General features: G+C 45.4%; 1 protein-coding gene across 1 annotated transcript in view; it reads left to right on the top strand.

Moving 5' to 3' along the window:
- ALOX5 (arachidonate 5-lipoxygenase) overlaps positions 1-27875 on the top strand; it is an 846300-nt gene that overhangs the window by 371861 nt on the left and 446564 nt on the right. The window contains exon 7 of the mRNA XM_069610558.1: positions 7869-8015. Coding sequence (XP_069466659.1) covers positions 7869-8015 — 147 coding nt within the window. The remainder of the gene's footprint in view (positions 1-7868; positions 8016-27875) is intronic.

Genomic DNA, 27875 nt, shown 5'->3' with positions numbered 1-27875 from the left:
TCCCAGTAATACCAAGTACATCTAGGTCGAGTTCTTCCAGGAGACGGCAGATGTCGGAGGAGGTGGTCAGTCAAAAGGCTGAAACAATAATACCGAACGACAAAAATCTCGAAACAAAAATCTCGAAAAAAAAAATATTGAATAATTTAACCCCCCCATTTCGAAAAAAAAACGTCATAAAAAAAAATTCGATATTTTTGTTTTCGGCCTTTTTTTTCGATATTTTTGTTTTCGAGATTTTTGCGTTCAGTATTATCACTATAAACCGTCGGAGGAGTGTTTTACAGCTGAGTGAGAGTTGAGAGTGGCAATATGGAGAAGGTCGCCACCCTTGAAAGACTTCTGGGGAGGGGTACAAATCAGAGGTACTCCCTGCAGAAGTGTAGAAGGAGCCCGAAGGAGGGCAGAAGAGGAAAGAGGAGAGGACAAGGTAGCCAAGGAGGAAGAGGAGGGCACTAGAGAGATGGCAGAGGGGGTAGGCAAAGACGCCAACGAAAGGAAAGAAGGGAGCAGCAGGAGAAGAAAGCAAATTGATAAGGCACCAGAAGCGTCTATCAAAGAGGAGGGGTTTGACCTGAGGGCCTTGGACCAAGGCGGTGCCATTCAGGTAAACATTAATGATGACGTGAGAAGAGTGGAAGGGGCCAGGCGGGCCTCCCACCGGGTGCCACCATTTCATAGGAGAGTAAGAAAAAAGAGAGAGCACAGAGACCATATGAGGAGTCCATTTGTCTGGCGAAGGAACGATAAAGAGGATGTCGGCGAGGGTCTGACTGGAGGAAGCACTTATATAGATATCAATGATAGGGAGGTCTGGGTTGGAGAACAGGGTAACTTTTACCTACCAGACTAAGTGAGAAGGGCAGGATAGTCAATAGAGAAGCAGTAATGGGAGATAAGAGAAACAGAGAGCATGGTAGTGGGGGTGGGAAAAAGAGGGGAGAGGAATAGGGGTGGAGGTGAGGATTGGGGAAAGAACGGTAAGGGTGGATAAAGGGAGTGGACACAAGGGGGGTGCAAGCAGAAAAGACGGAATGAGACCAGAACAAGTAGAAAATATTTAAACTGAATGAGATGAAGAGCTCGGAAGGAAGAGCACAGCAGAACACAAGTCAGTAAAGTGAACAACAATCGGGTTACTAGGGCAACAAGAAACAGAGCAGTCGATGAAAGAAAACCTAGGAGAGGGAATGGCACAGCAGAACACAGCAGTCGAAGAAAGAAAACATAGAAGAAGGAGGAGCACAGCAGAACACAGAGCAATAAACCAATGGGCAGGGAAGCCACTGGGAGGGAGGATAGGGCAGGGTAAGGTGGGTGAAGACCTGCAGGGGAGCAAGGACTCTCAGAGGGCATGTGGGTGCTGGCGAGCTAGAGAAGGGGGAGGGAGAGTTGTGAGGGAGTATGTGGGCAAAGACGCACATGTACAAACGTAGCCAAGGATGGAGAGTGCGAGGAGCCCACGTGATCAAAGATTGCAAGGGACCATGTGGGCTAAGGATGCACAGGTGTGTGCATGGCAAGGATGGAAGGGTGCAGAGGGACATGTGATTGAGGAATGCAAGGGACCACGTGGGCAGTTAGCATGCAGGCTTGAGCTTAGCCAAGGATTTAAAGGGTACTGAAGCACACGCGAACACAGGATTACGAGAGACCATGCACGCCCAGGACATGCAGCGCAAACAGGCAAGGATGGAAGGGGCGCAGACACACACGCAATCAAAGGTTGCGAGGAACCACGTAAGTCGGGGACGCGCAGCGCGAGTGAAGTCAAGGATGGAAGTGGCATGGAGGCACATGCGATTGAAGATTGCGAGGGACCACTCAAATTGGGTGTGCGCAGCATGAGCGAGGTCAAAGATGGAAGTGGCGTGGATGCACACGCGATCAAAGAATGTGAGGGACCACGCAGGGAGAGGACACAAGGGGGGGAGGTCTAGGACGGAAGGGGTTGAAGGGGAATTAAAGGATGGGTTGGGAGGGGACAGCGCATTTAGGAATCACAAGGGAAGGGGGCATACCCAGCAAAGGGAAGGGGCAGAGGTGCAGGTCTCAGGGGTAGGGGGACACAGTCAGAGGAGAGGCACAGTCAGAAGGTCTAAGAAGCACAGAGCAAGCAAACACAACTTCTTACCTGGCAGCTGCAGACAGGAGGGTGAATCGTCCGCACTCACTGTCTGCGCTGCGGACACCTTCGTCGCCAAACACCTGCGTCGTTCAACACCACAGTCTTGTCCTGCGAGGGCTTTGTCCCAGGGGCTCCGAACCTTGGATTTTATAGGCTTGGTAGCGTAGACGTAACAAACACAATCATGCCTCAACACCACATAGCAACTATCATACGAAAATGGCCCAACCCTCAGTGACTGGTTTCTCCGAACTGATGGTGCCAACAGCACATCAAAGCTCTATCTCTCTTCTCTCTTTCAATCACACTAACAGATAGTTCCATTGACGACCCACCAGTGTGCCAATAGCAAGTGGCAACATTGTGCAGTACAGGACTCATTAACATCAACATTGACATTAACATGTTTGAGTAATGATGCTCAGCAGTGGTGTTGCCTGTGACAGCGGGATCTCAACAATCAGTCTGTACACTCATGCCCCATGTCTCACTAGGACATACATCTCATGGCCCTAAATGGCCTGGTCTACAGATTCACTGGCATTTGAGGGGGTGCGAGGTTGCATTCTGGTACCTGTAGTGCATTACGCGTAGATGTCCTTTTAGGTTGGAAATAGCATGGTCAGTGACTGCTACATGTCCAGCCATGTGCTACTCCTGTGTGTTGTGGCCCATCAATTGAGGATTGCACTGGTATGTTCTGCATGTTCAGGATGCTTGCCAGACATGCATTTGTGACATATTCCCCCACCTCCTTTGCCAGTGATCCATGCTGCAATGTAGGTGTAAATGTGCATGTACTCACCCAACATCCAGGTACTTTGTCCTCCGTGACTCGCCATGTAAGCCAACAGGGTGCAGTTGCACAGGACCATGGAGTTGTGGGTTGATCCTGGGAACCTGGGCACAGCTGTGCGTGATGGTCTGGTTGGCATCACAGGTAACCTGAACATTGAGTGAGTAGAAATGCTTCAGGTTCCCGTAGACATCCTCTGAGGCGTGGGGGCACAAGCTCTACTTGCATGCAGTCCAATGCTGCCAACACATTGGGCATGACCGCAATCACATAGATACAGGCCTTGATGGCATTGAGCTGTGCTTGGGTGGTCGGGAGGGCGATGTGCTGGCCCACATGGTGCAGGAGGTCCTCTAGTACCTGCACCAGCACTCTGGAGGAGGTAGGCTGTGAAATGCCATGCAGCTGGCTCACAGACTGCTTGAACATGCCTGTGGCCAGGAAGTGCAGTACCAAGACCAGCTTCAACAGTGGTGGTATGGCTGTCCTGATGCTGATCCTGCTCCCAATGTCATCCTGGATAAGGTTCAGGAGGTCATGAATGGTCTCACTGTTTAGGCAGCAGAGGGTGTGTATGTGACTTCCTGTGAGGGCTAAGTGTGTGGCCCTTGTGTGAGGGATCATGGTACCCCTCCATCTCGTGCATCACCAGTATCCCCATCCTCATCCTTCTCCTTCTCCTCCTCTTCTTTCCCTCGCCTCCCGTTGCCACTACTGCTGCTCCAGCACCAGCAGCTGGACATCGGCATGGAGCAGCTCCAGGTCCAAGGTAGTGGCAATGTGTGGCAGCATGGTTGTGTTGGAAAGTGTTCTTGGGGAAGGTGTGACCCTTAAGTACTGTCCCTGTGTGTCCTGGATGCACCTTGGATGATTGGGTGCACCTAGGGCCTTATTTCCCTCACCTGTGTCCATTTGCCGGCAGCTCTGAGGCAATTGTAATTCTGGCTTGTTTTTGCAGGTATTTCTGGCAATTATTTGCTGGTTTTACTGGCAAATCCGGTCGACTAATACCCTTGTGTCGGTATTACCGGCACAGCTTTACTGGTTTGCCGGTATTTACTTTGACAGAATTACCTGAGTCGGTGATTCCAAGTGAAGTGCTCTAGGCGCTGATAATTCTGGCAATGCAAATACTGGCAAATACATACTTTGCTGGACTGGTAAAAGTGCTGGTAAATGGTTTTACCAGCACTTTTACCATTTTCCAGCAAAGTTTTAATGAGGGCAATAGTCATTCTTCAATCCCAAAGCAGTCCCTAGAGAATAACTGGAAGTGGAAGGGCAATGCAGTCTTTCCTACGGCCTGCAGTGTATGGTGCTCGAATCTATGAACTTTTTAAAAAAATCTTGAAGTCATTTGTTTCTTGGAAATCATTTCAGCAAATAGTGTTCTGCTGGAATATTTCATCCACACCCAGATCCTTGGTTCGACGAGAATACATTCACAGAATACAAGTAAAAATTGTTTGTGAAGGGGAAAACACAGCACTCCAGGGAACCATTTATTGGTCTAATAATTGCATATATGTACTTAAGTACGTGCAAATCCTGATTTGCAGACATTTAATGTTGCCCGTGAAATTCTTTGTAACAATAAACTTTTGAGAGAATCAGTCGCTGCTCCTCCATAATGGGCGAGGGGGCGTCGACCCACCGGGTCTTGTTCCCCTCTCACCCATTATGGAGGAGCCAGCCCAGTAAAATATGAGCACTGTCCCTGCTGTGCAAGCTCAATGAGCCATGCAAGGCTGGGGGCGTTTGCTTCCCCAGCCTCTCATTGCTCATTTGAGATGCTGGCCGGGGAACTGCACGTCTGTATATGCAAGCAGGCTGGAGTGGGGCGTCTCCTGAAACTTCCTGATTCCCGTTCATGCTTGCAGGGGGCTGGAGCACTCGAACGTCCGGACACGCGGCAGAAGGTAAGTTTGTTTCTGTTCATTTTTTTAAAATTTAAATTACGTGTATGGATGTGTGCATGCTTGTGTTGTTGGGTGAATTTATGATGATGGATGCTGGTGTAACTCCATTCTGTGTGTATGTTGGGTAAATGTGTGTGTTTGTATGTTCGTTTATTAGTATTTAAATATGTGTATGGATGTGTGCATGCTTGTGTTATCAGTGAGTGCATGATGGATGCTCATGTGAATGAAAGGGTGTTCATTGCGTATGTGTTGTGTAATGTATGCTCATTTATTTATTATTGATGTATGTGTATGGATGTGTGTATGCTTGTGTTATGAGAGTGCATGATGGGTGCTCGTGTGAATGAAAGAGTGCTTTCAGTGCGTATGTTGTCTAAATGTGTGAGTTTGTATGTTCATTCATTTATTTAAATATGTGTATGGAGATGTGTATGCTTGTGTTTTGAGTTAGTGCATGACGGATGTTTGTGTGAATGAAATAAAGAGTGCTTGCTGTGTGTAGGTTGTGTGTGTATTTTGTGTAAATGTGTGTGTTTGTATGTTTATTATTTAAATATGTGTATGGATGCATGTACGTGTGTGTTATGAGTGAGTGCATGATTGGTGCTCATGACTGTGAATGAGACGGTGAGTGCTTGCTGTGTGTATGTTGTGTGTGTGTTTGTGTTGGTCCAAGATGATTTTGGCGAGTGGGGGTAGGGCATTTTTATACAAAAAATGAATTTTAAAAATGCCTTTTTTGCACAAACCCCCGCCCCACCAGCCAAAATCTGCTCTCTGTCTGAGGTGTGGTGGGGCCCATGGGACATGCATGGTATTTTTTTACTGGACATCTGTGATAGATGTCCAGTAAAATATACCATCCCCGTCCCAGGTCCCCCAGTGCCTGGCATAACACATAACCACATTGTGTGCATGTGTGAGAAGCTTGGGACCCAGGGGACAGGTGTGTAATTTTTTTTTACTGTGCATCTATGATAGATGGGCAGTAAAAAAATCATGCCTTACCCCAGTAACCCCCTGCGCCTCGCACACCATGGAGTAGGCATGGCATTTTTTTACCGTGCATGGTTGATAAAGCAAGCATGATAAGTGTCATTGGCCCTCATTCCGAGTTGGGCGCAAAGGGATACCAGGCACCGTTAAGGACATCGGTGCCGGTAATCTCTTTGCGCCCTTCTACGATTTCCCTTAGCGGGTCCCTTCCTTAACGCCTGGTTTTACCAGTCGTTAAAGACGGGACCCGCTAAGGGAAATCAGAGCCAATTACGGTACCACAAATCGCGGTACCGTTATTAGCTACTTCCCCCTTCCCATTGAGCCCTATGAGGGCTCAAATGGGAATGCAGAATGGTTTGGTGAATGGGGACTTACCGGTCCCGCCAAGGTCGGACTGGACTGGTAAGTCCCCATCTCACCAAACAGGACACGGTACCGGTATGGGAGGTAGTCATGGTGCAAATAGCGCCATGACTACTTCCATACTCAGAATGAGGCCCATTATGCAGCTAGACTTGCTTTTTAATGCAGTCTGTCTAGCCATTTCTTATTGTGGTATGCCGTTTTGTATTGGGCATCTTTGGTAAAACAAGCATGATAAGTGTAATTATGAAGCAAGCCTGGCATTTTGTATGCAACCAGTCTAGCCATTTCTTACTGAGGCATGTCATTTTGTATTGGGATTCTTTGATAAAACAAGCATAAATGTTATTATGTAGCTAAACTATTATTCCAATGCAGCCAGTCTAGTCAAAAACTGGCATTTTTTATGCTACCAGTCTATCCATTTCTTACTGAGGTACGACATTTTGTATTGGGCATCTTCGATAAAGAAGGCAGGATCAGTGGTATTATTCTTACTGTGGCATGACATTTTGTATTAGGCACCTTTGGTAAAACAAGCATACGTGTTATTATGTAGCTAGACTGGCATTTGAATGTAGCCAGTTCAGTCATTTTGTATTGTGGAATGTCATTTTGGATTGGGCATCGTTGGTAAAGTAAGAATGATAAGTGTTGTTATGAAGCAAGACCGTCACTTTTATACACTTAGTCTAGCCATTACTTATTGAGGTATGGCATTTTGTATTGGGCATATTTGATAAAGCAAGCCTGATAAGTGTTATAATGGAGCTTGACTGGCATTTTAGCACAGCCATTTTGGACATGTTTTCATACATTGGCATGCATTTTTAATGTCAAAACCAACTGGAGTATGTTCTTAAGTGGGGGATACTGCCATATATTGGCAGAACAAACATGGACATGTTTTCTTATAGTATCATTAATGGCATTATGCACAAAGCAAACATGACTATGTTCTTATATGGGAATAATAGGGTATAATGTTGCAGTCAGCATGGAAATATATGGGCACAGCCAGTATGGACATTTTTTATACTGGGACATATTGTGGGAAAAGGCATCATGAAAAAGTATTGGAGAAATGCTCCTGCGCACTGTTGGTGACTTGCATCTATTGCAAACTGTTTGGATTTTTACCAATTTTTTTCTAAAAAGTGTGCTCTAAAAGGCACCATTTTCACCCATTATTTAAAACAATCCTTGGGGGGGGAACCTCCCAGAACCCCCCTTGAGTGGTATAGGCTACGCTCGGTGGCTCAGCCGTATCAGGGTACAAATATTTATGCCTATCCACTTCAAATATTCACCAGCCACCACTGCAGAGAATGTTATGGCAATGTCGTACAACTTGGCCCAACCCTTGTTCTGTACTTTAACATTTTAAATATCAATCCAAATATCAAAATTATTTTGATCAAACAATCTGCAGCCTGTTTATGCACAGCTCAGACATTATTCATACTTTGTTCGTACAACAAGAGTCTGAATCGGTTGAAGGCTTCTTTTAATTCAATTGCATTAACAGTGCTCTATTTTACCTTCTTGAATGTAGGTTTGCAAACTACAATAACAAAAAAAAAAGAAAATACCAGCATGCTTGAATGCAATAATGCCATGAACATCTTCTGAACATAATGACCCTTTTGCCTTTTTTTAGCTAGGAAATGTTTTGATTGTGGACTTCAAACTGCTCGATGGCATTACTGCGAATAAAACCGACCCCGGCACAATGCAGTACATCGCGGCACCCATCTGTTTGCTGTATAAGAACTTGAAGAACAAAATCCTCCCTATTGCCATCCAGGTAGGACTCAAAACATATGCATGATCAATATATATGTATTTGCCACATGGTACATTCTTTCATTTGATAAGCTTTTTCTGGGGAATAACGGAAAACCAAAAGAGAAGAGATTAATACTGCTTTCAGCAGATCTGGAATTACTCCTTGGCTGTAAGAAAAATTGATTAGGCGGGTGGCCATCTTAACTAAATAACCACTTAGTTGATGAGCAATAGTAATTGGGAGAAAGTCCAATTTAACCTGTGTAGGATTAAGCACCTGCAAGGAGGGCAGTGAAGGATCCGACAGCCTGGGAAACATCTCCAGGCATCAGCTCCCCCTGATATCCTGCTGCGTGCAGGGGATGGAAGAGAAACACACCACTGCAAGTGTTGTCTCGATATCTCTCTTTTTTATTACAAGCCGATACAATATAATGACAGGATTCAACTTGGCATTAACATAAGATGCTCGTCACAAGATGACATCAGGAATACATATAGCACAGTCATCAAAATCCATAAACAAGAGCGGGATACCTAGAATTTGATAGATAAACATTACTCATATACTTTATCATATCAAAGGTGACATTTTGTTCTCAATCATGTTGCGTTGCAATGCATCGACCTTCACGTCTTCCTGGTAAGGTAAACATTTCTCGTGTGTTCCGTCCCGGGACAGTCAGGGCCATGTCCCTTCGATAATATGTTATTCAAAACATTGTTTCTTCACGTTTGGACAGAAAATCACAGTAATTCATTATCTCACAAGAGCAGCAGAGATAAACACATACAGCAAGCAGGCCTTTTCTCCTTGCAAACAAACTCATTATATATGCTTGCACTGAAAGCAGAATAAACCATTTAGTTACTTCAGTGTGCTACACAATATAAAAAGCTCTGCTGCTTCCGTTTGGAACATGATACCTAGGATTCATCGTTCCACCCTTTGTTTGTAACTCAGAAACACTCTACGTCTATCTCGGATAATCAAATGAATTCTTCCTCAATTAGAGGCATTGAGTGTGAGATGGTCGTGTCCTTGTCAGACTTATGAGATATACATGTTATGCAAAGTGTTTTGGCAAGCATTGCTACTAGGATGAGTGTTATAAAAACCAAACCCCTTTATCACCTATTGGCCCGATCTGGTGCCAGATAGACAGGTAAACCACTCTTTGATAGAATCTAAATCCACTGCCTGGTCTACTGAGATATCACAGAATAATGCTGCTTGTTTCTGCATATGGGAAACATCAGTAATTATTTCTCCCGACTTATTGAGCAAAAAGCAGCATGTCGCATTGATGATGTGACATACCCCTCCTTTCTCTGCTAACAGGTAATCCTAACCCATATGGTACGGAAAGGTGTAGGCAGACAGTCATTCTGTCTCTTCCTGCAATAACGACAGAACATTTGCTGTTAAATTAGCAAATACCTCAAGACCTACAGAAATGTTGACCAGATCCTTTTCTAGCTCTATCACTCCCAACCAGGGAAAGAGTGCTCTTAGAAATGCATGGAACCTGGTACTCCTTTCTACCAGTGGATTAGTTTGATGTATTTATTTATTTTTGCATTTGTAGAAGCACGCAAAATCCTTGGGCATCTAGCCGCTGGTTACAGAGGCCACAGGAATGGTAAGAAGACAAAGGATGAGGAACGAGAATATACAATTAAAAGGGTCATTGGAAGAGATAGGTTTTCAGCTTTTTTCTGAAGGCATTGTAGGAGGATTCAGCACATAGAGGGAGCGGGAGAGTGCTCCTGAGGATGGCTGCTGAGAAAGGGAAGCTTGAACATCCATATCTGTTATGTTTGAACTTGGGGACCGTGAGACAAGTCTGGAGGCACTATGCCTGGTAAGTCTCTGAGAAAGGTAGGAAGGGGCTCTGTTTGCAAGGCATTGGTGGGTGATGGAGAGTACTTAGAATGTTATCCTTTCTATGATGGGTAGCCAGTGTACATTCCTTCTTGCGTCTGAGATGTGGTTGTGCTTCCTCAGGTCAAGAGCAGCACAGAGTGCATTATTTTGTAATTAGTTGGAGCTTATTGAAGTTTTTGGCGGTAATACCACAGAGGAGAGCCTTACAGTAGTCTAGTTTTGAACCAATTATGGCGTGAGCGGAGGTGAGGTGGCTGTCGATGAGAATTATGGCATGCTGGCGCAGTCTGATGTGGCGGTGATGTGGTTGATCTGGCGTGTCATGCTAAGGGTGTCGTCGATGTAGATACCTAGTATTTTCACGCCTGGGGAGACAGGTATGGTGTGGCCATCGAAATTCAATGCTTGGAAGGAGGGGTTGAGTTTGGAGAGACTAGCAGGGGTGCTGGCGAGAAGGAGTTCTGTTTCGTGGGCATTAAGGCAGAGTCGGTGGGAGGCCATCCAAGTTTGGATGGTTTCATGAATGGTGTTTAGTTTGAGGGAGTCCTGAGGGTAGTCGACCAGGGAGGGGATGAGGATTTGTGTTTCATCCATGTAGTTTGTGTATGAGATTCCAAGTGAGTCCAAGTGGTCGAAGAGGGGTTTAGAGTACATATTGTATAGGGTGGGGGAGACACAGGATTCTTGAGGGACAACCCAGGAAATGTGTGTAGGAGGGGCAGAGCAGTCACCCGTGAAGACTCTGGAGGTCCTGTTGGCTAGGAAGGAGGAAATCCGTTTGGCAGCTTCGGATGAGAAATAGGCTAAAGTGGTGAGGTGGTGACAGAGTATTTGCCGATCAACAAGATCAAAGGCTGTGGAAAGGTCTAGGAGCAGGACAAGGGTTAGCTTGTCAGAGTCTTTAAAGTCATAAAGTTGTTTCTTTAGATCAAGTATGACTGTTCAGTGCCATAGCCGGGGCGAAATCCAGATTAGCATTGACTGAGAATGTGGTGTAGTTCCAAGAATTCTTGAATCTGGATGTATGCGGCTCTGTCAATTAATATTAGGAGGAAGGGGATGGGGGTGATGGGGCAGTAGTTGGTGGGCATGGTTGGGTCCAGTGAAGGTGTTTTGGAGTAGAGGGGTAATCCAAGGTTCTTTCAGGGAAGAGGGGATGGAGCAGGAGGCAAAAGTTGCATTGTCGATGGCTGTGATAAGGGAGAGAAGTGGTTCAGCGCATTCTTTGATGAGGGTGACGGGGCATATCTCACCTTTGCATTCTGAGGGTTTAAGGCCTCACTATGCAAGGCAGCTAACTGAAGCATGAATGCTGATAGCTGGGCATAATGTTCCTATTTTGCATGTACATGTTCAATTGGAGTGCAACATATTGAATGCTAGTTTCCCACATAACACATGTCATCCCACATTCCTCAATTTAGGGTACCAGGTTCCCAACCTCGCAGTGATAACAATGACCCCTGCCTTGGTAAGTCTCATCGAGGACATCTGTCTACACTTATTCCAGGCACAATCAGCAGTTGAGTTTATGATAACCCCAGAATCAGTTGCCCAAATCGTTCCTCTCAGGTGGAAATATTTCTGCCTTGGGAACGCACTATTTCCAGGACAGGAGTTCCGTGTTGGTCCACCATCTTTTTCTCCTCAAAATCTACCCATCTCCTTCATTTGTACTGTCATGTTACAATACTCTGCACCGGAGCTGCAGAGCTGCCTTAAGTCATGTGAGGTACACCCATACAGTTTTGCACACTGAGCTCTCATTTGTTTTTGTTCTATCGACCGAGAAGCGCCTGCTAAATATAGCGCTCACTGCCAACTTGGGCCACGGATGCATGGAAACACATTCCCAAGTGCAAGTGGGCCCTTTCCTTTGCTGAACCGCACTCTCTACCTGTGGCGTCCCACAGGGTTCTATCCTATCGCCATGACTCTTCAACATCTACCTTGCCCCTCTGGCCCACTTGATATCCACCTTCTCTCCTTTTTTCTAGTGTTATGCTGATGACACCTCTACCTCTTCTCCTTCTTCTCTCATACCTGAGTGCCTGACTGCTATTCAGGTGTGGTGCTCTGCCAATGATCTCTGCCTTAATGCAAGTAAGCCAGAAATCATTCTCATTGGGAGCCATGCTCCCTCCTTGCCTCCCACTCTCTGGCCACCCCCCTTGGACCCATCTCCTAACCCTGCAGTGAAGCAAAAAACCTTGGGGTCATCTTTGACTCCTCTCTCTCCTTCTCTACACCCATCACAGACCTTGCCAAGAAGTCCAACTTTCAGCTTCACCTCCTCAGAGGCATTCTCCCTTCCCTCGCCTTCCCCCAGAGGCTCAACATCTCCAGATCTCAGGTTCTCTCTAGACTGAACTTCTTCAACAGCCTCTTCCTCAATCTGCCTCTTTCCTCCCTTCACCCCCTTCAACTAATGCAGAATAGGGCAACAAGACTTATTCTTGGCCTCAAGCCCAGGGACCACACCTCTCCAGCGCTAAAATCTCTCCACTGGCTCCTGGTGACCACAAGGATCAAATTCAAGATGCTGTGCATCATCCACAAGGCTGCCTGGGGTCTGGGACCTCTCTACATCCAGCTTTCTCTCTCTAAATACCTCCCTGCAAGAGTTCTTCAGTCCTCTAGCTCCAACTCTCTGCAGGTCAGAGGTTTCTCCAAGCAGAGAGTGGGAGCTAGATGCCTTTCCTCACAGGGTTCTCTCTCTGGAATGGCACCCCTGCCCTCCTCAGACTTGAGCCTTATCTTCTTAAGTTCCGGAAACTCCTCAAGACTTTCCTTTTGACCTCTTCCTTCCCTCTCCCCCTCCTGTGCTACTGTCCCTCTGCCACTGTGACTGGTGCCTAGTCCTTTCGGAGTCATACTGCCCGACCTGTCTCCCCCAGCATCCCCTACCAGAACTTGCCCTTGGGCACCTTTCCCTGGACTAGCCGTATCCTTGTCCACCTTGTCCTTTGCACTTATCTGCCCCTCCCCCTTTCTCCTCGGCACTTGCCCTCATTGGCCCTCCTCAGCATTGCTCACCCCGTTTGGGCTCCCTCTCCTTCACTTCCTCATCCCCAGCCATCCCTGCCCCTATTCCTCACTACAGAGCACTTATCAGCTCTTTTTTTGCACTTGCACAGTAGGATTGTTATGGTAAGATTGTTGCAAGGCCAATATAACCGTAATTGTTTGTTTCTTTCCAATGACCCCCACCCCTTTTTTTGGTCCTGTGGTGCCCGAAAACACCTGTGTGTAGGCATCATACCAAGGCCCAATAAATAAATAAATAAATATGGGTACATTCCTACTTGAGTAGAGCTTTCCCTAAACTGGTAACAAAAAGAGGCAGCCCCCTCTGGACTTGTTTGAAAAGGGTTTATAGAATTTGTATTTGTAAACCAAAATGTAGCGCAGGGTGCTAACCATATTACATATCCCAATGGTGTGAAAACTAAGGGCAAGCCTTGTGACATATGCTTTGGGCCATTCATACAGACCCAGTAATCTGTAATATTTGTAGTGGTTTATGCTATGTGAGTAATATTAAAACCTGCATTTTCTAACCATAAGCAAGTTTCTGGTGATGCCAGCAATATCATCAAATGCACACCATGGGCTAATGAAAATTCAGGTGTGTCATATAGGAACCTGACGAAACTGTATGAGAAGGGTGGTCCAGAAGTCCCTATTTGCAGTTTTGTACCCAGTGGTACAGGCCAATGTTGCCATTAGGTTGTGATTTATTACACTCCCTGAGGTCACCCATTTGGAGAGTAAGAATGAAACACTTGACTGTACTGTAGGGGTGGAGGTAGTTGAAATGCTGAAGAATGAAGTACAAACTGTGACTACAACATGGACAGCTTGGAAAAAACGTGCCCTTTTAACGTGCGAGAAACGTCAGTGTGCCCCGAATTATACTTTGTACTGTGCACCTGGAATGGGAATCACAGGTGAACGGCAGCCCCAGAAATATTGAATGAGTTAAGGAATAACGAAAATGGATGACCTATATATATAAATGGGAACCTCTCCACGCTGGGTCAGCTGCAAGATTGAGGTCTGGTCTCTCCTTTGACAACGTGTTTGTAATATCGATTATTGCATGCACTAAAATCCTATGTGCCACATGCTCAAAAGGAATGAAAACTATGGAGATTGGTTAAATAGACAATTTCTCTATTCAAGCTAACAAAATCAATTAGGCCACAATGATCAGAAGACGCTCGGAAAATAGGTGGCTTTGAAATGACTTATGAGGTTGTTCTGCTGATGAATGATTCACACTGCCTCCCAGCCCAGTGTCCTGCTGGCAGCTGCTGGATTGGGTCCTCGGATCTCACCCATCTTCGTCTTCGTCCCGGCTTGGCTTCAGCAGTAGCATTCCTGTGGCGGCTTCAGCTGCCGACCTCCGATTGCCCTGACCGGTCACGTCTTCCAGGGCAGTTCACCCAACAGCTCTTCTCCTGTTTTCAGTGGAGTGTGCTGTGGTCCTGCAGACACACATTTTTGGTAGGCAAAGGTAGGAAGGGGCCCTACCCACACCTACCCACACTCGCTTTGTCAGGGTAGGAGATTTAGGGGTCAAGCTCCCTCCCTCCATTGACAGGCCGTGTAAGCAGGGTCTAACCTCTCTCCCTGGCTGTTCAACCAATATCTGGCACTTCTTTACCACAGCATTGCCGGTCTCTGCCCCAACTTTCAGTGCTATGCGGATGACACTCAACTCATTTTCAGTCTCCCCTCCGCCACCTCTTCTCCTTCTCTCACCTCTGACTGTCTGTTCGCCATCCAGGAGTGGTGTACCGCCAATGATCTCTGACTTAATGCCAGTAAGACCAAGATTCTCCTTGTTGGTGAACCCGCTCCCTCCTTTCCTGTCACTCTCTGGCCGACCTCTCTTGGCCCTCTTCCTGCTCCCACCTGTGAGGCTAAAAACCTCGGGTTCATCTTTGACCCCACACTTTCCTTCTCTCCTCACATCTCCGATGTCTCTAAAAAGTCACAATACCAGCTGCACCTCCTAAGAGGTATTCTTCCTTTCCTCTCCTTCCCACAGAAGGTCACTGTCTCCAGAGCTCTGGTTCTCTCTAGGCTGGACTACTGCAACAGCCTCTCTCTAAATCTGCCTGCCTCTACTCTCCGCCCTCTGCAACTTATTCAAAACAGGACTGAACAACTTGTCCTTGACCTTAAGCCCAGGGATCGTATCTATCCATGACTGAAATCTCTGCACTGGCTCCCTGTGGCGGCGAGGATTAAGTTCAAAACCCTCTGCATTGTCCACAAGGCCTTCTGGGGCCTGGGACCTCAATACCTTCAACTCTCTCTTCCTAAATATCTTCCTTCTCGAGCTCTTTGCTCATCCGCCTCCAACTCCCTCAGGGTCAGTCGCTTTGCCAAGCAGCGAGTCAGTGGTATATCTCTTTCTTCTGCTGGGGCCTCCCTCTGGAACAGCCTCCCTGCCACTGAAACTTGAGGAGAACCATCTCGTTTCCGGAAGCACCTCAAGACCTCCTCCTCTCGGCTGCTGATCTCCTGGCTGAATCTGAACCTGCACTGGTTACCTGGCTACCCTCTGATCTCGGGCCCAGGTCCCCTCCCCGTCAGTTGCACACCTGCACTGCTCCCCTGGCAACCGTTGCACTCAGGGATTGTTTCTGTATTCCTACAGCCCTTACTAGCACTTGACCCCTGTTGTCTGCACTTACCCTTGCACTTGCCACCAGCTGGCACTGCCCTCTCCCCCTTCCCCCGCTCTTTTCCACTTTCCCCCTCCCCTGTACTTGCAGGATCTCAATGTCACCTGGACTAGTAGGATTGCTGTCTGTCTTCCCTCTGTTTCCCCTCCATTGCCTTGTTGTGCCTTGAAACACTTGTGTATAGGCGTGTTATAAATGCCATATCATATCATATCATAAACTTTTGACTGCCTTTTTTCTCCCGTCTACCAACTTAACCAAGGCCAAGGTGGTGATCACCGCTCTCGATCATGGCCATGAAAAAGACGCCATGGTCACGTTAAATAAAAAGCTTAACGCTGAACTTTTTATGGTCCGTTTCTTGCCTTTGCTCCAAAACTAAAGCTACAATAGCGGATGCCTTAATGCATAGCATGGCGCTGGGTGCTGATGCAGTGAATTTGGAGATGCAACAACAATACTCCACACAGTTTGATGAGTCCCAACTACCACAAAACCAAAAGATTCTTCCCCGGATAACATCATCTAGTATTGCAGCCTCACCTGACCGAGTGTGCCCTCATCCAGTGACACTACTTCGTTCAAAAGATCTTCCTCCACTGGCATCTACCGATGGCCCAGCTGACTTGGACCTAGCTATTAGCTCAACAAGTGCTTCAACTGAATTTATGTTCAACACCTTGGAAAATATAGTGTGAGACTATGGAAAATAGGCTGGGTACTCTCGGTGACCAATTCACTAAGAACAGCGAGTCATTGGCATCCCTCAACACTCAACTGGTTGCTCAGACAACACATATCGAATCAGTTTGTTCTTTAGTATCGAACCCGAGTTTAAACCTATGGCCCACGTCAGCCAACATGCCTCTGGTTGGGCGAAAGCATGCCAATTCCTCAACTCCGACTATAGCAATTGGAGAACGCCATATTGCTGTTGGAAGAAGAAGGCGGTAAACCCAAGCTGTTATGTACAAACCTCTAGCCTCAACCTTGTCATCCTTCTTTGGCCTCAAACTTCCGAACTTCCAAACACCTCAACCCAGGTACCACTCTCAAATTGCACAGTTCGGTCAGAATCATCTGTCTCCAATACTCCTGCCGCTCTCCCCACACCTCAGATCATGGGACCGACTACTGGAGTCAATGGCAATCAGAAGGATGCACCTAAGTTGAGGAAGACATGGGTTATTCCTCATCAGAAGGGACACCTCCACAGTCTGGTATCCACATTTCTAGTTCGATAAACAACAATACGAATGTGGTGGTACAGCCTGTCCTCACCCCTGAACAACCCCTCTGGGTACTTGAGATACCTATCGCCCATGGTGACACTGCCTTTGCCAATTACTGTATTGCCCCGACCCCATGTTCCATCAAAGGGGAAATGTTTTAGTAATACTCAGGCATTACAAGTACAGAGTTTATTTGGGGGCAACAGCGATTTATTCTTAAACCGTTCTTGCTTATTGGAACTATTTCACAGCATTATTCCTTTAAGATACATTGAGAGCAATGACTTCAAAGTTGTGGATATTTGTGAGAATGCCTTCAGGCCTACATTGATAATATTCTTTTTTCCAACAGTACCTTGTTATACATCTTAGAACATGCAGAATGGTTGAATCGTTTGGGATATGAATGTCCTGCTATTGATGTTAAATACGGAAAGTGATATCGTTCAACAGATAGGGACCCAAGTAACTATCTGAATCTCTTTTTGCATGGTGAAACTATCCCCGATTAAAGTAGTGACCACAACCATGATCTTAGCGCGCCAATAGGGGCAGGGTCTGAGGCTGCCGCACGGGGGGAAGAAGCTCACTGGTCTTGGCTGGCGAGCCTGGTTGCTCAGCATGGGAAAATGCACTCCTAGCATAGGGACTGTGACCAGGATGACTATGGGTAATTCCCACCTCTTTAAAGGGGGTGGGGGTTTCATGGACCACATTGACCAATATCTATTGGTAGTCTTGCAAGAGACATGGCTTACAAATCCTACATGTCGACGGATGGCAGTGTGGCCATTAAAAAACCATTTCACCTTGAAGAACTAAAATCTTCCTCTCTGAACATCTTGGTGGGTAAAGTGTGTGGCGAACCATCGGACATCCGAGAATTCAGTGGTCTTATTGTGATTAATATTTATGATCCTTCTTATAGGTTAGACCATGGCCTTGTACTAGCAGAGGATGAAACATGGTTGGAGGCCCATTTGGGAAGCTGTGCTTGTATCATCTGTCGTGACTTCAATGCTAAACTCCCCAAAGAACTGGAATTGGTGTCACTGGAGCATAAATCCTCCCCAACACTCAAGACGGATGATCGTATAACCAAACACTTAGACGTGGAGTGGGCGAGTTTGATATACTCTACTGGCTTTAGGATGCTGAATGGTGCAATGCCATCCAACTCTCCTCCACAGTCCACGCATGTGGGTCACAAATCTAGCAGTATTTTGGACTATGCCTTTGTGGCTAACTCCCCTCTCATGGTAAATAACCTGACCATTATGCATAGACTTGAGAGTGACCATCCGCCCTTGATTATCAGCTTGAATGTCTCGCCACCCCCTCCGATAGCTATTATGTCCGAGACTTTGGGAAGTAATGCTGGGATGAGTTGTATTACTATGGACTGCCGCCTTGAGAAATCTGTACCTAGTATGCAGGTTGCTTTGGTTGCCTCTATTGAGTACCGTAAAGTGAGCATGACTAACAAATAGGCAGACACAGCACTGGAGGCTATCAATGAATATGAGGTAATGATAGCAAGTGTGGTACCTTAGACCTTCACACAGACAAATTCAAACTCACTACAAACAACACGTGTTACTGATAGCCACCTATTTGATCAACTTGTGGTTAATAAAAGAAGGTCTCTGCGGGTCACATTGTGTGCCCTGTCAGAATCTTCATTGGTTGGTGCAGCGTATGCTTTCCAGTGCAATTTAGAAAAAGGGTAATTATCGCAAATTAATCATTGTTAAGAAACCATTGCTATCACCTTGAATGGCGTTCTCTGATAGGCTTTGCTTAAGAGAAAGATGCCCATAAATTCTAGACTGCAGTAGGGCAACCACCACGAGCCCCTCCGGGAAATTATTGGTGTTGCTGAACCTGCCTTCCATATCACTTAGTGCATGAGCAAAATGGCAATACAAAAAGGGGCCTGGTGACATTCTGAAGTTGATTACGGGTAGCAATTCATCAAGAGTACCCTGCCCGGATGGGATTTGCAACTCAAGTGTGAAAAGGGAAGCCGCCCAATGGGCATTAACCCTCGATTGACTATTCTGCTGAATTGCCGAGTACCAGGTCCTCCCTCAATCATGGCGCAACAGCATCATCGTCACCATATGGAGAAAAATAGTTTACTTGCGATGTTGGACGCTCCATCCAAAATGTGTTCAAGCCTATTGCTGAATGAGTTACGGGAATGGGCAGAGCAGGCTAAGCTTATCCCCGTGAACGAAACTGGTTTCCAAATGGGATTGGCTACTACCACCAATTGCCTTGCTTTAACAACTGCAATACAGCAAGCATGGGGTGTTCATGGAAGAACGATGTATGTGGCCTTCATCGACTACATTGCGGTTTTCGATTCCGTGAATAGGAGTCGACTTTGGAAGAAATTGCCACATTAGAACATCCCACCTTGCCTGCTCTCTCTGATTATCGCCCTGCACGAGAGCACATGGGTAAAGGTCCGGTTGAACCAAACAGGGAGGAGTTCCATCTGGATTTCCACCTACCAGGGCTTAAAGCAGGGATGTAATCTCGCCCCTCTCCTCTTTAACCTGTACATCTTCATCTTGTATCCTGGCTTGCAACATTATGTGTTACTACTGACTTCTGCAATTATATTCACTCTCCCTTCTTCTCCACTCTTTTTGACCGCTTACTCTCTGTTCTCTACTCCTCTCCCTTTCTCCATTTTGCTATCTCCTCCCCTCCTTTCCTTACTTTCTTCTGTGCACATACTCTATCAGAATTATCCCTAGACCTAGTATGGTAGCAACCTTGTCTGTCTCCTCCCCCCTCCCCTTGCTTTCCCCCCCTCCTGCAGCACTTTCTGAAATGTCGTCAGGCCTAGTACGATAGTCGCTTGTTTTGTTCCTTCCCTCCTTTTCTGCACCCCTCTCCCTCACCTTTTGTCTTCCTCCAGCTCTACCAGAAATGTCGTCAGGCCTGGTACAGTAGTCCCCTGTCTGTTTCCATTTCCTTCCCACTCTCCCCTCCCTATGTCTTAGCTCTTGCACTATCTGAAATGTCGTCAGGCCGAGTATGACAGTTAATTTCACATCCTTACAGTTCATGGCCTGTAAGAATGTCATTGTATTTTCCCTTGTTCCCTTCCTTGCCTTGAAGCGCTTTGAAACACATTGTGTATAGTCGCTATATAAATAAACTATCATATCTTATCATATCGCAGAAATGGGTGCAGTATTGGCCAATCCAATATCTATTACTTCAAAATCAGTGATTGCTCCCTTGCAGTGGCTAGGTTACGGCGATGATATAGTATTGATGGATCTTACCCCGGTGGGCCTTCAGGCATCTTTAGGATTTTTTTGAGCTAAGTGATTGTGTTGATGTAATTGATGTGGTTTTACTTTGTTCCATGTGTACTGCTTTCATGACTATTTTGTCTAAATAAAGCAATACAAGTTAAAATTAATTGTCTGAGGGTGTATTCTGAATTGAATTCCCTCGTCATCAATATTAGTAAGGCAAAGGTGATGGCCTTTAGCCCCTGCCTCCATAAAATCAGGCATATGAGCTGGCATCTTGGAGGGAGAGAATTGAAGGTGGTTGAAGAATATAAATACCTTGGTATTTTGTTTGACCACCGATTATCTGGCAATCACCATATGGAGTCCTTGAAACTAAAGAGTGCCCAGGTTATGGGACACCTAAAAAAAACGACACTTAAGGGTTGAGGTTAATCACTGGGCATTTTAGCTCAACTCTATTCTGCAAAGCTCCTTGCTATCCTTGTGTATGGGGCTAAGTGCTGGGCAAATACAAATATGAATGACTTGTCTCAGCTAGAGGAACTCTCCTCAAGAAATTGTTTCGCCTTCCAGCCCGCACACCTGTTGAAGTAGTTTACTTGGAGCTAGGGCTGGTCACGTGCACAGCATGAATACAGCTATCCAAGACATACATGCATTGGAAGGTGGATTATGCCCCATTTGGAAGCCTCAATCAATCTATCTTTGATACAGTTCGTATCAAAGGTGCATTTATCAAGACCAGCAGTGTGGCTAATATCCTTTCTGAATCTCTTAGTTGGCACTCTGGACTCCTGGAGAATCCCCTGACATATAGCTAAACATGCTATAAGCAGGAAATGAAATCTAAGGTTGTTGCCTTCTACAGGAGCTCCATAAAAGTAATCTCTGAATCAAGAGTAAGAGTCTGCTTTTAGTGGAATACATCGCAAATATACAGTGGGCCCCAGCCTACATTTAGCAGTTTGTGGGAAACCAGCTGTCTGTGATTACCTCAAACTAAAAATAAATCCAGTTAATACACTTGAAACAACTAGGGCGTGGACTAACCTCCCGCGTAGTGAAATAACTTGTCGACTCTGGAAATCAGGAGCTGAAACGGCAAAGCACTTATTGATGGAGTGTAAAGCATTGTCAGCCATGCGAATGTGTGCTGTGAGATCGACTAGTAAATGTGATGGCCTGGGAGAGGAGGAGTTATGGGTACGCCTATTGAATGGGAACGAGGAGTCCTACATTACAATCTTTACAGTTATGTGGAGGAAGATAGCCTCACTCCTGAAAGAATTAGGCGAGTAGGACGTCTTGGTGTGGGGGGAGTGATTGAGTGGGACATGGAAAGCTGGTGCGATGGTTATGATGATGCCCACGGCTTGATATAATAGCGATCTTGGAGGTTTGTTTTATTTTCTTGCTTCTTACACACTGTTTCTTCTTCTTTTTCTTCTCTTGTCTTTCTCTTTTCAGCTGGGCTCAACCTTTTATGATGTGATGTGTTAAAAAGCGTACATTGTTCTGCTGTATGACACGTTAAACAATAAAAAATAAAAACAAAAAAAACACAAAGGAAAATAGAAACAATACATTCCTAGCATAAAATGAAATTAAAACAGGATTTAAACATTTGTAAATATATAATGATAAAATCAATATTATAACTTTAATGACTACTATTGTTAATGACATTTGATGGCCTTCTGACATCCTGTAACAGAATAAGCCTGACATTAAAAACTCCAAGATTCTACTTGCCCCTGAGTGTTACAAAACCTACAACTTTGGATCAAACAGTGAGAACCAGATTGAATATTTTGAATTTCGCCAATTAGTATGATATTAACGCAAAATCTTAGAAAAGTGTCTCAGAAGCATGCAAGTAAATAGGTTGACAAATCAGCCAGTTTCCTGACGTCCAAGACACGGCGACTAAACAATTTGCATTTAAACAGACTCTCTTCATTATCAATCCATTCTGTCTCCCATAACTTCTGTTTAACTAAGTTTGGGTTTCTAATCACGTTATTAATGTTAGGACCAAGATGAAACAATATTTTATTGCATTTGTCTGACAGCTTACCTAGCATCTTTTTATTACCGAGCATCAGACTATTATTTAGACCTTCAAGCATTGTGGTATGCATTGGAGTCAAGATCTAACGATACAGTACTAGCATATTCTATTGAACACAAACTTTTAAAAAATGGAGACCACGTTCGTACCTAACGGCCAAGATCGGAACGCAGTTGGGTGATGAGTAGACCTTCCTCCACGGGATGCTCTCAAGCCTAGGAAGGTAAGTCCAGTCAGACAGACAGATGCCAGAGTTCTAATCCATTGTGGAATGTTAATAAGGGTATACATGAAAATGACAGAATCTGTCTATTTGTTCATTTATATATTGATCTAACCCCTGTCAACTCACCACCAGCTAGAACACCATTTGGATCGCCGTTCTCCACAGTACCTTCAAAAACCTGGTACTGGGGATACTCAAACCAAATGGCCAATGGGGACTATGTGCAGACCTGAGGGAGTTCAACAAATGGGTCCGCATGTCAAGATGGCCTTTCCGTACATTGATCAGGGGTTGGCCCAGATTCAAGGGTCAAGGTATTAATTTACACAGCTATTAGGATTTAGTAGCAAGATATACCTGCCACTTTACGAAGCTGATCTAAGGTGCAGCCATTTTGTCACCATTCTCTGGTGCCTCCAGGTTTAGCAACATTGTTTTTTCCTCAGTTGTGTGGCAGAGAGAATTATTTATGGGGATTGGGCATGAGGGCATCCAAAAACTGCTTCTTGGCAATGATGAACGTGGGCTGCAACATCCCATTGAGCATTCCGACCACATGCTGGGAGATAACGTTTGGCAACAAATGCAAGATTGACCAATCTGCAGAGAAGACTATGGCAGTGCAGGTTCTGATGACATGCCCAGTCTCACCCTGCATGAGCTGGAGGATGGAGATGATGACACGTCCATGCAGCCTGCAGTTGCTGTTTGCAGCCAGGGCAATTGGCTCACACTTGGCACAGGGGCCCACCACACCCTTCTCCTTTATAGAACTTGTAAACTCTGCTCCCCCATGCCTCATGAGAAGCTTGTTCACATGTGGGTGGATTCCGCTGGCATCCAAAATCTTGATCCACAGAGAGACATAAGAAGAAACCCAATTTTCCAGGGTTCAGGATCTCTTCCTACTCAAATCTAAGGTAGCTTTAGTATCATGGAAAGAATGTGCCAACCTTGGTATCTACCTCTGTCTTGAAGCAGGCTCAGCTGTGCGTGGATCCCAATTGGCGGATTCTGGCTAACTGTCTTAAGAAAAGGTTAAGAGTTGGGAACACTACCACATTCAGGCTGCTTGTGAAGGACTATAATAAGAAAGAATTTTTTTAAAGGAAAATATACAACACAGTTGCCTATGGATTCCATTTTGTAGAACAACAGCAGCAGACTGGCCGGGAAAATATGTTTAGTTTAACTTGGATAATGTCCTTTGTCCATTCATTAGTCTCTGGAACTTTCTAGATGGTCTACAGAGACTCAGACAAAACTAACCTACCGTCCATCACTCTCTTGAGTGGTGACCATTCTGGATCAGGCCATGGTCACATTTTACTGAAACACAATGTTGAGATCCCTATCTACATCATCAGACAGGGAGTTTGGATGCCACATGTAAAGAAGCTCCCATTGTCACAGGCGAATCCTCGGCCTCTTGACTAACTGTGGGCTGCCAGGAAATGTTACACTTTCTCCTGCAGCCTTCACCCACAAAGAGATACCTCCTTTCTCCTCTGCTCTACCTCTCATAGCTTCTCTCTCAAATATCTACCCTTGTGTCTGAACCACTCACCAAGCTTCTCACTTCCTAATCAGAAACCAGATGCCAGATGCACCATTGGGCCAACATTTCAGGGAACCAGGACACTCATTGGATGATGTAAAATGGTGGGTTGTGGATGTGGTGTACCTTAGTATTTGGAATGCTTCGTATAATAGTACTTTGAACTATAACAAATCTAGATGGATCTATGGACTCAACCCTAATATCTCAACTGAGTAGGGACCAGGAATATAATCTCTATGATCATCAGAGATACATTTGTTAATGTAATTTACAAGTAGTCTGTCCACTTTGGTAATGGGAGTAATTTTGATTATAATGCCACAGATGGCACAAGACAACTTTGAGGCTCAATGACAGTTCAAGAGTCTTTGTTTAATTTGTGTGGCCTCTAGGGCCGTTCCTCTCTTTCACATCTCCCTAGGGATTTCCTCCCTAACCCAGGCATCTGTACTTCAGGATAGTGCTACCCCCCCTACGGTCTAATTCTTGGCTTCACCTTAAAGGTGTTTCAGAAAATGCAAGCTCTCTAGATACCCTGAGGGACTTTCTAAATTTCTCTTCTCTAACCAAAGATTAGTAGTCTAATGGGAGTGTGGGGAGTGCCTTGCGCTTGCTCTTTATGAGTCAGCTATTCAAGTCAGGTTCACTCACCTCCTCTTCTCTACTCTCACTGCCACTCCCTCTACCTTACTTCTCACACCAATTCTCTCTCCTGCAGCTGTATCATTCTTCCAACCTCTCGCAACCACCCCTTGATATTACCCCTCCTACCACTCCACTTTACTACTCTCTCATCTCCTCCGCCCTACTCTCCTCCACTCCAACTACTATTCTCATCCTCCCACCACTACTACTTCTTTCCTCTGCCACTTCTACTCCTCTCCTCAACAAAGCTACTCGGCTCCTCCCCACTACTACTACACAAACATTCTCCATTCACCCATTAACATAAACTTCACATTTTCTCCCTACTCTAACTTAGACTCCCTTGCCACACAAACACGCACACTCACACTGCAGAACCCCTTTCACTCCTAAATGAATACCTCACCTGCTGCAAAAATCTCTTCTGCAAGCTGTCCCTCCCCCCTTCCTCCTGCTGGTCTCTTGATCAACCTCCATTGCTGAACTCACCTGTGCAACCCACTCTTCCTGATATGATATGATACGATATGATATGGCATTTGTAACGCGCCTATACACAAGTGTTTCCTGCTTCCTAATCTTTGTTTAAATACCTTTCCCTTCCCAATGAGGGCTCTCTCTTCCTCCTGTGGATGTGTATGGGCAGGTGAAGGTTTTCAAAATGGGGTTAAGCCATTCTCACTGACTCCACACGAGCTGGCCGCATAACTAATATGAAGGCATAGAAAGATTAATGTTCCAGTGTGTGGTTTGAGGCCTGTCCTGGTGAGGCACTGGGTACATCTCCTTGGAGAGTGTGGGCCCCACTCCCTTGCAGGTCCATGGTAGCCTGAAGGGCATCTCAGTGAAGGTGAGGGCAGCCCAGCACCCTTTGGTGGCTCTGCAGAATTTTTCTTTCTGCTGCATAAGGACACAGGTTTTCTTTCTCTCTCTCTTGGACCCTTTCCAATAGCGTTCGGATGCTCGATGCGGCTCGGTGAAGGCTCCGCTGTTCGTCTCCTGTCGGGGGCCTCCTCTTCCTCTGTATCAGGGCTGCTGGGGGTCAGCCTTTTTGCAGTTTTTTCCCAGTGGAACTGCTTCATCTTCTAGCAGAGTTCTAGAGAGGAAACACACTGAGAAGTATGCCTGAAGGCAGGGAAGGCTGTAGATAAGGGTCGGCAAGATAAATTTCAGCATTTGGCAGGGTGCAGAAATTTGGTCTCTATTGTGTTTTCCCCTAAAGTTAGGGCTGGCTCAGCTTGCCGCAATGTGGACCAACGCCAAGAAGCCTACGGTGCTGGTTGCACACACTTAGTCTAGATCAAAGTGTAGAAAAAATTTCAATTTAGGTATTGCTACCTTGTTCCGTTATTAATTAATCCGTTATAAATAACACTAATGACTCTGATATCTTGTGAAAAAAACAGCTGTGTTTTTATTTCGGTAGAGTTTTGCCAAAAAATTCTAACAATTCCAATGCTTTTCTGACAACTCATCCATCATCATGGCAAGTAGCTATATAAACTGGCTCAGCTAGCTTAGCTGGCAAAAAAATGAGATGCGCACATCCAAGTGACCTGCTTCTAAGTCTTCATAATCACAAAAATACTTGTTCTAGAAAGTGTGGCTCAAAGTAGCTCAATCAACTCTTGTAGAAAAGTTCTGGGAGGGAAGACCTTGCGTGGTAAGAGGCAACTGTTGCAGTTGTAGATCTGGTTGTTTTTGCGCTTTCCATATTGTTCTTACATGTATCTGGTTAAATACTAGACTGACTGCCCAGTAAGTATGTCACACTACTGACCAACAGGCAGGTCCAAGTTGCTGCCAGATAAAATCCTCTCTGTGGGTCCATGACATTTGCACTCCACCCTCTCATAGATGACTGGAGACTAGATGAGCACAAAATGAAGATGTTTCTTCCTGCCTTGTCAGGGCCTTCTTATGTTGTGCTTGTGCTAGCTCCCATTAGAAGAAGGGACCTTTGAGTTAGCATCACGTGACCTCGCTCAGCTTACCCCTTCCACTCTCACCTCCCAGGACGAGGGGCTCGTCCCCATCCTGAAACGGTCAAGTCCTTTTCCTTGTCACAATAGCTAATGGTATAAAAACTGTTCCTATTTTTTGTGTTAAATTACCTAGCTATATAGGATTCTTGCTGCATTCTGGGTATCGAGGGAGCTTTTACATTTTTTACCAGAATTAGGTCTATCTATATTAATTATAATGGTTGTAGAACAAATGATGGACGCTCCAGTGCTTTTTCAATTTAATTCACAGTGTTTATTGTTGAGGTAGTTTGAGGCATTTTAGAAAACAAACAATAATTTACTTCTTTTCATGCTTGCTCTAGCCGCCTCCATGAGATTTAACAGTTAAAAGGTGTGACTTCTAGATTGATTTAAAATAATATCAGACAACACTTCAGCTGCAAATAATCAAACAAAGTTGTTGCATGGGAAGAGCTCAAGGTAAAGCTGTCCGTCCCCAGAATTTCTTGGTTGGGGTCCCCCAAGTACTAGGTCAAACCAAAGAGGTGTGGCTGGATGGCTGAGTGAGATCAAACATTGAGTAGGGGCTATGAAACCTAAAAGGACAAGGCACTTGCATCCCAAACATTAAACAACAGAGCGAGTTAGAAGTTCCACACAAAATTACGGTGGAGCAAAACTCAAAAGAGAAGACAACTGAACAGAGTGTAAACTGAGAAATCAGATGACATGGAGAAAAGTCATTAATCGTGTTATGGCAGGACCCTGTCATTATGCTAATTTAACTTCTGAGAAGGGTGTAGAAGATCATGGCCTAAAACACTAAAACATTGCTAACCCCAAAGGGTGGTATAGCCTGAATATGGGGTCTTACCCCAAAGGTGGTGGGGAGACCATTAATACTGAAAGGATGATTCTGAAATATTCCCCGTAATGTCAGACTGTATGGTGTAAAGGCTATGAAAGTATTGCACCAGCTACCAACAGACACAAGAGCCCCGGGGGGGGGGCACATTTTACAAAGGGATGAGACAATGTGTCAGCCCCCACATGAAGTTCAGTTCGAGCTGCTACAATATTAATGGGTCACTTTCTGCCCTTGAGTCCCACCACAGACGGTTAATGGGATTTATGGTCTCCACCCAACCTGCACCAGAAATAGTATTTCTTTTATGTTTACCTTGGGTCAGCAAAGTTTTAAAAAATAATGCAGCTGGCCTAAGTGGTCAGCTCTGCCTCAGACGTGCCTCATTCATTAAAATGAACATGGATTTATTGTTTAAACCTCGACGACTTGTGCTGGAAATAG

Source organism: Ambystoma mexicanum, chromosome 8, assembly GCF_040938575.1.
Source record: "Ambystoma mexicanum isolate Mex_15411 chromosome 8, UKY_AmexF1_1, whole genome shotgun sequence".
Classification (NCBI taxonomy): domain Eukaryota; kingdom Metazoa; phylum Chordata; class Amphibia; order Caudata; family Ambystomatidae; genus Ambystoma; species Ambystoma mexicanum.
This window is presented reverse-complemented; position numbering and strand designations above follow the sequence as displayed.